General features: G+C 39.2%; 2 protein-coding genes across 2 annotated transcripts in view; both read left to right on the top strand.

Annotated features, from left to right (window-relative positions):
• The window catches only part of rassf5 (Ras association domain family member 5), a 44,068-nt gene extending 41,701 nt beyond the window's left edge, over positions 1-2,367 (top strand). The window contains exon 6 of the mRNA XM_081357995.1: positions 31-2,367. Coding sequence (XP_081214121.1) covers positions 31-183 — 153 coding nt within the window. The 3' untranslated portion in view covers positions 184-2,367. The remainder of the gene's footprint in view (positions 1-30) is intronic.
• Positions 2,368-5,715: 3,348 nt separating this feature from the next.
• dyrk3 (dual specificity tyrosine phosphorylation regulated kinase 3) lies at positions 5,716-13,870 on the top strand. Its single transcript, XM_081357785.1, has 3 exons — positions 5,716-6,631; positions 7,633-7,748; positions 9,693-13,870. Exons 1-3 carry the CDS (start codon positions 6,589-6,591, stop codon positions 11,280-11,282), a joined length of 1,749 nt encoding a protein of 582 aa, XP_081213911.1. The 5' UTR covers positions 5,716-6,588; the 3' UTR covers positions 11,283-13,870.
• Positions 13,871-16,696: the final 2,826 nt, after the last annotated feature.

The following is a 16,696-nucleotide window of genomic DNA, read 5'->3' as shown; positions in this document are numbered from 1 at the left end:
CTGAGACATAGTCTTCTGTCTATTTTTCAGTGGCATGCATTCTCAGTCCCTGAGCTGCAGAACTTCCTGATCATCCTGGAGAAGGAGGAGAAGGATCGCATGCGGCAGGTGGAGCAGCGTTACGCCGCCTACAGGGAGAAGTTGCTACAGGCTATATGTAAGGTCGAGGGCAAACCGGGCTAATGCAGGACACAGAATCTCCTTCGCCCCACTGAGCCAACGCCGGGCCAGCCTGGAGGACCAGCAGCCCAACAGTCGAACTCACTAAACCTCCACTCAGGACTTTGTACAAGCTCTCAGCATGGCTCTGTGACCTTTAACCCCCAAAGATGGGCAAAAGGATCCGAGACATGACTAAGACGAAGAGGAGGTTGGAACTAAAGATTAATACTTCAAGAGTAATCCTTCTCTCTGGAAATGGCACACTGTTGAAAGCCCAGGAGTCTGTTTCTGGCAGTCATGCTTTTTGATATTGAATGGGTTTTGTTTCGGTTTCTCTCTTTGTTTTTACATCGACCCCATCTGTCTGTGTCTTTTTATATGCTGCTGCTATTGCTGCTACTGCAAGTGTTACTTAAAGCATGACTTTCCCTTTGGTCTCTCTGCTTGTGTCTACCGCATGTCCTCTATCAGGGAATATCTATATGAAAGAGGGAAGTAAAAAAAAGCACTTCCTGCTCAAAAAGGAAGTGGGGAGAAGTTATAGAAAATATGATGCCTGCAAGATTTCAGAGGACTAATAGTACCTAATAGTGTCCATATATCAAATTACACAGTTCATAGACAATTAAAACATACTACTGTAAAAAAAAACAATGAATTATACTCTTTATACTGGAGATTTTCTTAATATAACTGCAGTTGAACTGTATTAGTGATAATGTTTCACCCTACAGCTCAATATTTCACCTCACAGAGTCAAAATATTCTTTCTTTCTATTTAAATGATCAAAATAGCTGCGCATCTCTATGATAACTGTCGCTGCATCTATAAAAAAAGTGTTTGAAAAGCTCGGACGCAGACATTTTGAGCTCCTCGAGAAATGTGAAATGGCTCAATGGCCCCTCGTCCATTCAGGTGTCCCGTGATAGCATTTAAAAACACTCAGCACTGACAAATCACCTCAGTCTCTTAAGTGTGCCACCAGTTCTTAATGTGCTGGGAGCATCGGTGGATGTGAGGATTGTGGGATGTGGTTATCCGGTAAGCTTTTCCGAATCACTTCAGCTTTAAGCACATAATACACAAGGTCATGTTAGATTAAAGGGCATCTCCTAGATCAGCACTCTTAAAAGCTCTATGGATCCAAACCACGAGGATCTCAATCTGCATTACACCAAAGGAAAACAGAACAAGTTCCCCATATTGTAATTACAAAGCTTTTTGCGAGGCAATTTAGAGATCTTCCTGCTAATGTAAAGTGGAGTCAGAATGTCTATGATTTGCACACACTCCTGGTCAGCCAGTGTGTAAAGTAGTCAATATTATATTATATAGGGGACAGAGATGGATTTAACAATTTTCCCTTCTTTTTTGTGCTTTGATAATCTGCATTTAAAAGTTTTTTTTTTTATGTGCATACTTTGGTCTGAAAAATGATGCAGGAGCATGCGAATTGAATGTGTTTGTGACACTGGGGGAATTTTATTATTTGTGAACAGCATTCTAAAGCACTGAAGCGGTATTCCATATTGGTCTGGAACTGTAAACCTTTCAATTTAATGTTCAAGGCACTGATATATCATTTTTCATTTCCCTTAAAAGCACATTTAAGTCCCAGTCTCTTAATTTTGACCTGTATGTTAGTAGAGATGGTACTTTAGAGTCATACGTTTCCATTTGGAACAACACTGTGCCCATATACTCGACCTGTATATTTTGATCTTGAATGGGTACACCTCCTGGTGGACTGGAAGACTCACGTCCACCCTTAAGCAAGCGGCAGGGCCTCGTATGTCTGCTCGGGCTACTTCTCCCTGACCGCCATATTCCTGCTGGCAGTGCCTTTAGTCTCCGTGTAGCTTCTCTTGACTGTGTACTGTACATATGCTCTAGATGTCTGGCCCTATAACTCCACGTTGAGAGATTTCACACACATTCAGTGGCAGTAGCCAGGTGCTTTCAATGTCAGAGCCATTAAGTCCATGTGGGACTTTTTGGGACTAGTGATTACAAATGTTGAGGTGTGTGCGTGCGTGCGTGCGTGCGTGCGTGTGTGCATTTGTTTTATTTATTTTTTGGCTCAGTTTCAGTGTGTGTAAACTTTTTTTTTTTTTTTTTTCTCAGAGTATCAAATGTTTAAAATGTCTATAAAGCTGTAATGTAAATATACTTAAGAATGAAATAAAAGGTCACCCTTTAATGGCAATGAATTTGTCTTTTATTTACAATTAAATAAACGAGGTAACTAACAATTATGTCGTTTAAATTATAAATAAGAAAAATAGAACTTTACAAATAATAAAGATTTAGTTTAAATTTAAATGAGGCAACTAACTTGAGTTACAAACAAATGTATAGTTTTAATTTTAGGAATATTACAAATGTAGATTTAATTAGATGCATAAAATTAAAATTTTAAACCTTTAAAAGTGGTTTACTGTAAATGTTTTACTACAATAGTGGAAAATATGCCAAAATATTACTGTTTGTGTCCTGTATTAAGTGACGGATTTCATCATTTCTATCTACGGATCATACACTAGTTTTACATCAATAATAGTATAGCATTATCATGGTTGCACGAGTCAAACACAACCAGCAGAGGGAACCCTAATCATAGTTCAAATGCAAACACTTTGCTTCAATTGCAAAAGATGTCCAAATATTATTTATAATTGAAAGAAACAGTTGCAGTAGTATTTTTTTAGATGCATTGCATACTAACATATGCATTATATGGTATTGTGTAGCAGCATAAAGAAAGCAAGGACATGCACTATGTTGTCACAACTGCTACATTGTGTCTAGAACAAATAAGAAACAGCCAACATTAAACCGTAGTGTCAAGGGTCAGATAGCGCACGTGCAGTGCATTGTGCACGTTTGTGTACACATGGCACATTACAAGAAAAACAAGTTATTTCAATCGTAAACTTAGTTTGAACTGGCTCCACACTTTAAATAAACACTTGGTAAAATCCACCTACAGGTTCAACAGCCTGCCCATATTTGGAAAAGTCTGGCAATATTTTAAGGACACCTAGAAACCGTTTAAGTCTCCACAAAAAGACAGCAGTTGTGAGTGTCCATCATAATGTTACAGAGCCCTCATGAGGTGGGCATGTCATGTCTGCTACTGAGAGGTCAACCTGAAAACAATGTCAATATGTCATCTGAAGACTCAAATATAGACAGGTCTCAGCTTCCCCTAAGACTGATGGCTAAGAATAGCATACTATGGCCAGGGTCCTGTTGTAAGCACACCCAATTTAGCATGACATGTCTCACCATATCACCCTTGTCACCCCTGCATGTGCTCTTCTGCCTAAGTTGATCTATATCTGGGCTTTAAAGAGTTTGACAACAACGCTAGACTTGCCAAGGCAATTTAAGATATCCAACAAGGCTTAGGATTGGTGTGTTTTGATATGTTCCATATTTATCATGCAATAAATCTTGTACCTCTGTTTTGTAGATTGCCAGTATAGTTGTGCTTTCTATGTTTAGCATGTGTATGTAACATAAAACTTTTTAAGAGATTTAAGGGAAAAAATATATTCTACTGACTTTGTTCGAATGGTCACTATTTAATGGTGACGTCTTAATTTTTGCTGACATTCTTCTTTCTGACATTTAGTGAATTGGTTTTTCCCCCATCTTAGGCCATCTTTAAAATGAAAAGGGGTAACAAAGGACCAATAGAAATGTGTATCCACAATATATAATGAACATCATTTTGCAAAATAAAACTGGTTAAATTATGCAAATCAAATTATATAATGATATCACTCTAATATTTTTTTTTCTTACGTCTATACAAAACACTATTTAATGTAATTTACAAACATTTTAAAAAGAAAGAAAAAGAAATGGGAGTTTAATTTAATGAATAAAAACATTCATATTAATTAATTATTAATATTAATTTAATATTACCTTACCCTAATATTACCATTAATATTAATAAAACCTTCACCATGCATGCAGACAATAGTATATTTGTGATCAAATGACAGATTTTAGCCGAAGCTTCAGCGTCTATATGTAATGTAGGGGGCGGGACGCTTCAGATTCTAGAGAGCATTTGATTGGACAGAAAATCTGATGAGAACCTGAAGTGCAGAGTGATGTCCTCAAAATCATCGATTCATACTGGCGGAAGTTAGAGAGTTTTGAATGCTTATGTCTTCTAAATGCGACTTTTTTTTTTTTTTCATTGTTTTGGAGCAATTTAGCTTAGCCTATAGATAACAGTAACATAACATATTCATACCAGGGGGCCAATGTTTCATAAAACATTGAAGCTTCCCCAGGCGCCGCCATTGATTAGCGGACCCCCACCTGTTAGCATTCCATTGACTCCCATTCATTTTGGCGTCACTTTGACAGCGAATAACTTTACATCTGAGGCGTTTAAAGACTCCATTTGTCCATTATTTATTTCTAAAGAAACACGAAAATGTATAAAAGGCTCCATTACCTTGTAGCTTCCGTTATGGCCCCGTAGAAGCTGTTTTTGTAAAAATAGGCTAACGATTGCATCATAACCACGCGACTCTCTGTCGCACAGTAGAGAATTACCGTATAGACAGAAGGAGAAGCTCGCAGGCAATCGGGGGGACGTGGAGGCAAAATGACAAAATAATTCATCAGAATACTTAGCAAAAGATTCTCCTGCTCCAAGCTCATGGGCACCTCCTACTCACACTCTCCGTCTCTGCAAGTTTCGGAAGGGAATGATTCAGATTTCTCTTGGCACAGCTACTAGAAGACAGACAGGTTGCTCACGTCACATCTACGTCGTCAAGCTCAGTTTGAGTCTGCGCAGTACGCTCAGCCATCAGGAAGTGAGTGCTTCTAATTCACTTTTCTCCGTTGAATCCAATGGTGTCGCTGTGTCCATTTCTTTTACTGTCTATGATTCATACCAAAAGCCAAAAGATTTCATGGGGACTTTAATTGTAATTCTCCATTTAATTCCATCCTGCAATTCAGTCGAAAACAATACATATGCGCACATATATGACCCTGGATCATTGTATGGTTCAAATTGATAGATTTTTCCTTTTATGCCAAAAATCATTAGGATCTTAAAGATCATGTTCCATGAAGATATTTTGTACATTTCCTACCGTAAATAAATAAAACATTCATTTTTGTGAGTGAATGCAGCACAATGGACAACTTTAAAGGCGTTTTTCTTAATGTTTCGATTTTTTTACACCCTCAGATTCCAGATTTTCAAATAGTTGTATCTCGGCCAAATATTGTCCTATCCTAAAACCATACATCAATGGAAAGCTTATTTATTCAGCTTTCAGATGATGTATAAACCTCAATTTCAACAAAAAATGTGACTGGTTTTGTAGTCCAGGGTCACATATATTCATATATCATTCCGTTGTCATCACTACAGAAATCACATTAGTAGCCTAATCTATTTTCAACTCGAACCGTTCCTGTTTCGTTTTGTTTATGTTTGGATTTAAACTGCCTTTTCAGTAAATAGCGCCATTTTGGCTCAATAAGTACTTCCTTGTATCAGGTCAATCGTTCAACCTTGAAACTACAGGAAGTTTGAGCCAGAATGGCGTTGGTTTGGCCTCGCCCCAGCAGGCAGTCTCCTCACGAGCTCTGTTTGATGACGTCGCGCTGGGCGAAGCTGAAGACGCTCTTAGCAACAAGCTAAGAAACCACACATATCTATGCGCTCGATTTCGGGACGGAACGCGCATCCAAAACACTCAGACGATTTATGAGACAACTTGTTTGAGATTATGAGTTAATTTGGACTTCTTGTTTTTATAATGAAAGCAAGTTAGACCTGTACTATCCGGAAAAGAGGAAACACTAGCCTGAGCTTTAGCTGGCCGCTGGACCGTGTGCTCGGACTGGGATGATTCTTCTGTTCAAATCAACAACACGATATTCAGGAGAGGGAAAGAGTGGGGGAAGTCGACATCCGTTTAATTTTTGGACTCGGTCTAATTGTGCTTTAGGGAGGCAGTTTGTGGTCACGGAAACGCTTTTGTTTTCGCTGCAACTTTGACTCTTCATCAGCATTCGAATGCATTTGTTAAGTTATATTCGTCTAGCTACAGGTTCGGACTTTTGTGTCTCTCTTCATCATGCTGGAAATATAGACACCTCTATTACTTCTTCTCCATGCTTGTAATACAGGTGGTCAAACTGATAAGCCTCATGAAAACAGCTTAAAGGGGATCATGCCTGAACCCTTCAGCACTGTGAAGTCTTCTCTCTAGCCTCTCTGGACATCTAACAAGCTTCCTCTCGGATATGAGACTCAGATGATACTTTGGTCGTATCACTAGAAAGACATTGCATTGTTGTTTTGGATGGATCTTGCTTTAGTGAAAATATTTTTCAGAGGAAAAGGAAATATTTGATGTTGATTGCATGCAACTATGATGATATTGAGCAGAAAACCAGATGGCCCCATAACTGCAGGTAGGTATATCCATATGAAATGTAATATCCTGCTCTGTAAGTTTGATCTTGGTTCACTTAGCAAGCGAAGACTATTTTGAAGACAGCCAATTCATTGTTTTTGGAATGCACTGCCGCTGTTAACAAGTCTTCGTTAATGTACTGAAGTAAGCAAATGTCATAATCTTGGAACCACATCCTGTTTATTCTTGATGAAGTTGTCACATGTACATGAGCAATGAAAATGCACGGGACAGTGGGAACAATAGCAGGCCACATTATCTCCATATGGTCAGTTTATTGAATTGACATCTAAGTGATAGTAATGGGGTCTAAATGCTCAATAAGTTTATAGTTTGTGAGAGTTTGTATAGCCTAATTACAAATTTAAAAATTCTATGATTGTTTTGATAAAAATATTTAAACTCTTTAGTGTTCATTTCATCAATCATGTTGTAATGCAGCCTAATGAAGCTGTTGTTCCAGTATTTTTGATACAATGAAAGTCAACGGGGTCCAAAACAACATTATACTTTAATTGTATGGAGAAAAAAGCAGTTGAAACATTATTCAAATAATTTGTATTCCACAAAAGAACTAAAGTCACGCACGTTTGGAGTGGCATGAAAATTCTATCATAATTTACTCTCCCTCATTTTTTAGGTGGAATGTCCCTTGAGGCAAAATTGGTCTATGTCATTAAGAAGCTTTAATAACATAATCGGTCAGAGTTGTGGAAACTGCTGAAACTGAAATGAGTCATGAAGCCTGGTTTAATATGAAGTCACCTGTTGTGTAATGTGCTCAAGAAACTGTCTGACGCACCTGCAACTTGGTTACATACCTCCCTAAGGGGATTTCTGTTTCTCAAATGGGAACCCTGTCTTTCTTATGTTTTGTAATAGAATGTTTTATTTGTGTAATGGGTATATTGGATGATTAAGTGACAAGTGTATTAATATTTTGCTTGTGGATTCTCCACCTAACCCCAGGCTCCTTTTCATGTTTGCGTTTCTCCACAGCTCGCCACGGGGACGGTCTGTATGATTCCTACATGCGCACCGATCACATTGTGAACCAGGACGCTGATGTGAATGGACAGAGTCCCTCTGGGCTGCCCCCTCTCCCCAAACACACTGTAAGTCCTGACTTCCTGTTCCCCAGACCTAGTGCCAGGACTTTCTGGGGCTCATCTTTCACAGCATTCTTTCAGTGCGCCCTAAATGAAAAAAAGTTCCCCTAGTGCTCGCAGTTCTAAAGAACTTTATTCAGTTCTAGAGAACAAGTGCGTTTGAAAAATCCAAAGTCTTGTATGAGTAAGCCAGTTTTTCAATCTCTGCTCCTCCAACTCAATATGTTCGGATAGTTTTTCACCCCTGTGGTTCAGTCTTAGTTGAGCACATGTTCTGCTGCCACTTGTGCATCTTGGAACGTTGCGTATTTAGACAAGCCTTCCTCCCACATTCTGATAGTGGTACAAGTTCCATCTGCAGCACATCAAGTCTGTTTGTTGTGCCTCACAGCGTGTGTATTGCATGAAAAGCCAGTGCTTTTAATCCTTCAATAAATAAAACATAACTGTATCAAATGTCTATTTTTATGCTGGGTAAATACACTAAAACAATATCATGTTCAAACTGGACAGATTAAGCCTTGCAATGAGGTGCATGTAGCTTACAGTATGATACGTCATCGTGGGACCGGTGATGGTAAAGGATATGATAATCCGATAATTCTCCACTGTACTATTATGCAATAAATAATTCGGTGTACGTGTTGGACCTGGTGAAATCATTTTTATTGTTAGACTATATCACTCTTGTATGCTATTATACTGCACTTCTAAGATAATTAATTGGTATTACCCTCTGCAAATAATTAACTAGTAATTTTCTGCCGTAAACATTCAATAAACAACTTTGATTTTCTGGCATTTGGGGTACAAGCAATCGTAGTAGTTAGTAGTTCCACTCGTTCATTTACCTAGCTTCCCACAAAGCAGATTTAATTTAGGTCACCTACTCCTTGTTGAGTCAACCAAGCTTTTTTTGTTGTAATTGAACAGCTGATGCATTTGGCTAGTCTCTACAATATCCTTCAGTTCCCAACACACTGGTTTCTATTTTTGTCTCACTCCTTGGAACTGCCTTTCCATGCCCCTTCCCCCTCCAAAATGATTGGCACAGTTTATTTGGCACTTAATAATTGTATCTAAGTGACCTAATTTTTGGTCCTTTGCTTTCTTCTTCTTTTGCTGTATGCAGAGCCAAATAAGCTATCTCTTGGTCTTAACTATAAATTGTTGATAGTGGAATCTTTAATGTGAATGGAACTAGGAGCAGTCATGGTGCATTAAACATCCTGAATGTGAAAGATAGTTCCTCTGTTCCCCATCACTCAGGAAAGCCCACTGTGACTGGCATAAACTACCGCTATTTATGACATGCTTATTTTGCAAGGCAAAGGTTCAATGCATATTTAATGATATAGTTAGGTCTAGTGGCAATTCCTCAACCATGGCAAAAATTCTTTCCAAGCGTTGTCCTGAAAGTATGTGAGGGAACTGAAGTCATTCACCCTTTCTAAAATAAAATTTTGCTTGGTTTTCCCAGTCTACTGAAATGCAGTTAATTCTGTATATAAATTGCATTACTGTGCTTTGCAATCAGCATGATTTCAGGTCTTAAAAACTAGACTCTTGCTTTCGTTGTTTTTTTCTTGTATCCCCTGGGAGTATGAAAGTAATGTCCTGTTCCACTAGTTTTCAGTTCACATTCCAGTCATACTGCAGAGACTGTCTGGCATTCTCTGTCGCTGCAATTATCACTCATGCATCAAACGTCCCCACTGGTCATATATTATTCCCAGGGTTACTAGATAGCTGATCAATTCTGCACGTTTGTGCTATTGATTGTTTAACACTAGTCTGATAAAACCTCAGAGTTACAGTACATTGATTGTTCAGTTGTATGCATAAGCCAGAAGCTATGTGGAAGATTGTAAAAATTCCCTCAGCTGAAAAGATAATGTTAGCTTTGGTCAACATAATTTTTGTCTTACAAAACTTGTTTTCCTTTTGAAGGGTGTCAACAAGCCTACAATGAAGGATCACCAAGCAATCCGAGGAGGACAGATGAAGGTGAAATATATTTACGAGGACACCTACAACCGCAAACTCAATGGTGTGACCCAGCACAATGGCACAAGCCAAGTACCAGCTAAGTCCCAAGCTGCAATCTCCAAAGAGAGAAGCGTGGACAGCAACAGCTCTGTGAAATCCTCAGAGAGCTCAACAAAAGTCACAAAGCTGGGCAGCCCAATGACCCCAGAACAAGCTATCAAGCAACACCGACAGCAACTAACTACCTTGGAGCAACAGGAGATCCACACCTATCATGAGATCTACTTCCTGGGACCAAATGCCAAGAAGAGGCAGGCAGTAACAGGGGGCACTAACAACTGTGGTTATGACGACGACCAGGGAGGATACATCCACGTACCTCATGATCACCTTGCCTTTCGCTACGAGTTCCTCAAGGTGATCGGCAAAGGTAGTTTTGGACAAGTGGCGAAGGTTTATGACCACAAGTTACAGCAGCACCTTGCCTTGAAGATGGTGCGTAACGAAAAGCGCTTCCATCGGCAAGCTGCTGAGGAGATCCGAATTCTGGAGCACCTGAAGAAGCAAGACAAGACCGGCAGCATGAACGTAGTTCACATGTTGGAGAATTTCACCTTCCGCAACCACATATGCATGACTTTTGAGCTGCTCAGCATGAACCTGTATGAGCTCATCAAACGCAACAAGTTCCAGGGTTTCAGTCTCCCGCTGGTACGCAAGTTTGCACACTCTATTCTCCAATGCCTGGATGCTCTCCATCGCCATAAGATCATCCACTGTGACCTGAAACCAGAGAATATTTTGCTGAAGCAACAGGGTAGGAGTGGGATCAAGGTAATTGACTTTGGCTCCAGCTGTTTCGATCACCAGCGTGTCTACACATACATCCAATCCCGCTTCTACCGTGCTCCCGAGGTCATCTTGGGATCGCGATATGGTATGCCTATAGACATGTGGAGCTTTGGTTGCATTCTGGCAGAGCTGCTTACAGGATACCCTCTGTTTCCTGGTGAAGATGAAGGTGACCAGCTGGCCTGCATGATGGAGCTACTAGGGATGCCACCTCAGAAACTGCTGGAACAAGCCAAGCGTGCCAAGAACTTCATCAGCTCCAAAGGCCACCCACGCTACTGCACGGTCAGCACACTTAGCAATGGCACCGCAGTCCTCAACGGGAGCCGTTCTCGCCGAGGAAAATTGCGAGGTCCCCCAGGAAGCAAGGAGTGGGGGTCGGCCCTAAAAGGCTGTGACGACCCCACGTTCATTGACTTTCTGAAGAAGTGTTTGGATTGGGACCCTAGTACTCGAATGACACCAGTTCAGGCTTTAAGGCACCCCTGGCTCTACAAGAGACTGCCCAAGCCTGCACCTGGTGGCGAGAAATCCATGCTGCCCAAACGGATCACAGAGCACAGCACCACTTTCCCTACTATCATCTCCAAGGTACCCCCAGTCATGGGCTCAACTAACAACAAACTGCGGACCACCATGATGGGTGACTCCACCGGAAGTATACCCTTTCGCACAGTGCTGCCGAAGCTTGTTTCATAGAGATTCCTTAGCTTTTCAGGGATAAAGACATATTTGTAGCCATTTTAGAAGTGGATTTTTTTTCCCCCGTTTCTTTTCTAAATGAGTGTCAAAGCTCACTGTTTCAATTTTTAATGAAGTGTAGCAAGCAAAAACTTTTATACAACTATACTGTGTTTTTTTCAAATGGCCTTCAGAGTGTGAAATTCAAAGTTGACATCAGCCCAGTTTTTTACACTTTGGTCTTGAATCCAGTGCTGTTGATTGAGGTGGGTGAAATTTTGATGCTGTTGCTCGCTCCTTATCCTGTCTTTTCTGAAGTTTACACTACTTCTGCTCAGACAAATCTACAACCTTTGCATCTCTAAGTGCTGTTTTGCGTGTATGTGTGAATCTTAGTATACTTTTTAAGGGCTTAGAGTGAATTTGCAGTTTTAGGTCAAGCATCTGGCTCTAATTTTCAGATAAAACATCTTTTAAATGTCTATTTGGTGTTCTAAAGCCCATGTTATCTTATCTTGGTCTAATTTAGATCAGCACATTTTCAAATTTTATTCTATTTTAACCGTATCTTCCCCAGTCACTTGCATCCCAGTGAGAGGTCAAACTCTCAGCCATTTCTTTCCACAACTGTTTATTTTTTGAGAAGCTGTTGCTTTGAATATGTTACCATAGAACAAGATATAAGAAAGTTTGTACTTGTTGGTAAGTGGTGGAGTAATTCTGGTCACAATGCTGCCTGATGGCCATGCCCATTCCTGGAAGGTATTGGGAAAGACTTTTTCACAGGTGTTGTAGGAGCGTGTTTTTTATCAGTGCTATTTTGAAAGATATTGGTCAGGTTTCAATCGAAGGCAACAGGCAGTATCACGTGTTTGCCTGTAAACAGCAGTATGTATTTCCCTGCAGCTGATTATGGGGGAAGGGATTTGCACGTTGCCAGTATTTTCAATAGCTGTGTGCTGTTTGCACTCATCGATGATAGATACCAAACTGCCAGTGTGAAGACTTCATAAACATGTTCAAATTACGAGATAACAAAAGGTGGATGACATGCATCCTTCAGCATTCAGTTTTTTTCCTATAACCTCACTCTTGTCCAGCATTTTATATAATGTTTCGTTTTTGTTTTGTTTGCAATTATTCTTATGCATATGCGTGAGAAGATAAGGGGAAAAAAACATGACTAAAGAGATAGTGCAGGGTAGTTCCCATCCCCCAAAGCTCACCATCAGGACACAGTGTGGTAAATTTCCAGTGACTCTGGTCGATGGTGTAGTCTGGAATCTCTCTTTATAGTGACCTATTTTGTTCCCTTTTCACTCTTAGGTTTACAAGAGAATTTTGTTCTTTATACAGTAGAGCACGCAGCACATTCACCCGCCCACAATGGCACTGCTCAATGTCTGAACTTTGAGTATTTGTCCACGTGAAACCACTGTAAGGACAAACAATGTATGCATTTGGCTGTTCGGAAGGTTGTTGAATGGTCTAATGTAAGCATGTTTATTGACACTGCCTCACTCTTTTTAGCTGTGAATTAAACACTGAATGCTTAGAAGCTAATTGTTTCAATGTAAAACACTAATCTGCTGAAGGACTGTGAAAATGAATGGTGCTTAACCCATTGGCCCTTTAAGTTTGTAAAGCATCAGTTTGCTACCTGGACCAAGGTAAGAATGAGGAATTCATGCAAGTAGTTGCGAAAGTCCTCTTAATGGGAAAAACAACATGTCTCTTCACACCTCTTTCTCAGGTTGTAACCCTTTTGGGGCTTAATGGACATTTATATATGATTCCACACATTTAGTGGGTGTAAAGATGATTTGACATTTAATAAGATTTCAGAAAAAAAAAAACAGTATAGCTTTAGAGATGTTGGTGCTCAAATTAAAACTATAAACCCCAGGCCTCTATAGTGTCTGTCCAATCATAATAATTTTTGGGTTCATATGTGGTCTCCCGCACATTTTCAGTTGTTCTGTTTCTTTTTGGAATACATCAGGGGAAAGTAACCTTGTGAAAATGGTTTAGTGTTTTTCTACCTTTCTTGTGAAATCCATCTTTTATGCTCAAAAGAGATCTCTACCACAGCAATAACGGCATCACGCTCCACATCTTTCTACTTCGCTTTGGCTTTCCTGTCTGTTTATCATGAATTTTTCACCAAAGCACCCGTTCACATGGCTGTCTCTTTTTGTTTCGTCTCAGTGCGTGAACCCCTCGGTTCGGGGGGACTCTAGTCTTGTGCCTTTAACTGAACACACTTGACTAAATAATGAAGGCTCAGCACGGGATGACTAATGTTTCTCTTCCAGCTTTACTGGTCAGGTTTTTGTATTGCTTTTTATTTCACCCTTTTATAGAGTTTTTACTTGTGTTTTAAAGAGAAGTGAAAGGTAATGATGTAATTTTCCTTTAATAACATTTGTCTGTTGACTGTTGGCCATGTGGTTCAAAGCATGATAGTCACAGAGCGCATGAAAATAAGTGATAAAGTGAAATAGGAGTAAATGAAAAGTTTTAAATAATGACAAAGTGTGTAAGTAACCAAATGAGCTTGTATTAGTTTCTTTTTCTAAAAAAGAGAAATAAAAAAATCAATATTACCATTGTTTTGTTTGAGAATTGTCATTTATCGACCCTTTTTTCGTAAATGTTCTATCCCCTGGAAGTTGGCATGAAAAGAAAATTCATTGTATCTACTTTGTAAATCCATGTTATCGATCTTCTTGTAAATAATTCATGTATACGATATATTTTTTTAAACCCTACTTTTTCTTTTTTACTTTTACAGTGATCTGTTACTCTCAGATGTATGCCATAATACGGGTTTCGGCATGCCTTTAAGCACTTTTATCTTGTCCAATTTTAAATGACTGAAGAAAGCATGCTTCCATAGTGCAGTACACAGTTGTAGGGAGTTCTGAACAATAATGTTTGAGTGTTATTCCATGGTAAACTTTACTCAACAAACAGGCCCTTGAACACACCTATGAAATCTAATATGTTTTATGCAGGAATGTGCATTAAATATTACTGGAATTTGTATGCACATTATTTGCATGCTTAAAGGAGAACTCCGGTCAATTTTAACATTGAGCTCATTTTTTGTACATTTGGAGTGCTGTCAATACAGAGAACAACGACAAAAATTGGTGTTGCCTACACCGAGTTATTCTATTCTTAAAATTTGCACCCTGTTGACTTCAATAGGGCAAGTTTTAAACCTGCTTTTAGCCTCTTAACATCCTTTAAGTGTCATTACAATTGCACAGAAAATGTGAGTGATTCCTTCCGAGTGAACACGGGTGGATCTGACTGCAGTAGATGTTAGAGATATTAATAAAAACGAAGTTAATTCAGCCAGCGCTCATACCTTTGTTTACATCCTGTTTTCGGTGGAACGCCATAGTAATCGATTGTCGAGTTCACGCGCGTGATCATTGGTAACTAAACCTATGCGCGTGAACTCGACAGTCGATTACTATGGCCTTCCACCGAAAACAGGATGTAAACAAAGGTATGAGCGCTGGCTGAATTAACTTCGTTTTTATTAATATCTCTAACATCTACTGTAGTCAGATCCACCCGTGTTCACTCGGAAGGAATCACTCACATTTTCTGTGCACTTGTAATGACACTTAAAGGATGTTAAGAGGCTAAAAAGCAGGCTTACTACTTGCCCTATTGAAGTCAACAGGGTGCAAATTTTAAAAATAGAATAACTCGGTGTAGGCAACACCGATTTTTGTCGTTGTTCTCTGTATTGACAGCACTCCAAATGTACAAAAAAATGAGCTCAATGTTAAAATTGACCGGAGTTCTCCTTTAAGTTATTATTCATCACACAAGTGGACCCAACTTCTAGAAATCATAATTGCTCTTTGTGTGGATGTTATTTATAACTATCTTGTAGGAAGTATTTAAGTGGTGGCTTGTGCCTTTACAGATCTGTTCTGACTTCAAGTCAGACTCAAACCTGGTCCCAGTTCAATTACTGATGTTCATAAACAACAGATCACCTTATAAACTGGGTAAACAGATGAGTGCGTCATGTAGATTTTTGACTGCATGTCTGAACAGTATGTAACAGACTAATGTTTTGACTTGTCCTCTCATTCACTTTTCCAATCTTATAGATCTACATCCAAATGGCAATATTGGCTTGAAACACAGGATACTTGAAAACAGTCACAGGAGGTCTGGAGATATTCAAAATTGGACACTGTTTCTCCATGAGGAGAAATATGAAAGTATCTTTGTTAGACTCTAATCTCCAGCCTTACTGATGCTTGTCTGAAAGCAGCAGCAAAGAGGGCAAACCGGTCGGTTAGTGTATTTGCGTATGATGAGGTCATAAACTTGCCGCAATATTTACATGTTTGAAGTGGATGTGTCCTGTGTAGAAACAAAATGAAAACTTAGTTAATCCTTTTTTTTATGTACCAACATCCCAATAAGTCATGATATAAATTGTGAAGTTGGTGATTCTGATGATCTTGGTATATTTGGCAAAAACATCCAAATCAATTAAATCATTGTGCTGTCGCAGCTAATGTAGGTGTCAAGATTCAAGACCAAAAATATGCAACACATTTCTCAAAACACGTAATATTAGGAATTCAAGATGACAAAGACATAACTACTTAATTGAATGTACCTTTCTCCTTTATCTTTCACTCAATTCAGATTTTCCTGAATGAGTTTTAAAACGTGTTGTTCGCTTAGGCTAAGCGCCAAAAGCATAAATGTCTTTTGTTGTTTATCTTTTGAAATGAAACCAGAGAACTTTTTATTTCAGCTTATGCTATGTTCAGTTTAGCGGCTTAAGCTAGCCTGCATTCACAGTGACATTTGTTCTAATATCGCTTGGTTTATTTTTCTTTAGGTTACTAATGCAAATGTTTATCAAACAGTTTTAGGGTAGACATATAGTGTACAGATATGTCCCATTTTACATCCGCCATTTTGTAGGAAAATGAGTGTGAGAAATGTGTTCACACAATTCAACAAGATGTTGCCTACCCTACCCTAAGCTAAAGTGCTACATGTGCTAAAGCTAACAACAACACATGATGTGTATAATTTATCTGTTGGAAAATTGTGAATGCTTAAATGTACAAATAAAACTTTTTGTGTTATATTTGAGATGATACTACCCTTGTAGTAGTGATGATACTATCCAAGTACATAGTTTATACGACATCAATGAATTGAGACACGCAACATGCATATGGGATTAATCAGAGCAGGTGTGTGACTGTCTGGGACAAGTCGCATGACCATCTCTTCGCCAGTCTTCAACATGTCCAAACAGGCTCAGAACAACAGTGCTTCAAGGTAACCACTCGTATCTCATCAATCTCATTGAGATTTTGGAATGACATGGTTGATTTAACCTCACAAACCTGTCCTGCTAGAGGAGAGCAGAT

This window comes from Scardinius erythrophthalmus (genome assembly GCF_964197995.2).
Source record: "Scardinius erythrophthalmus genome assembly, chromosome: 25".
Lineage (NCBI taxonomy): Eukaryota > Metazoa > Chordata > Actinopteri > Cypriniformes > Leuciscidae > Scardinius > Scardinius erythrophthalmus.
This window is presented reverse-complemented; position numbering and strand designations above follow the sequence as displayed.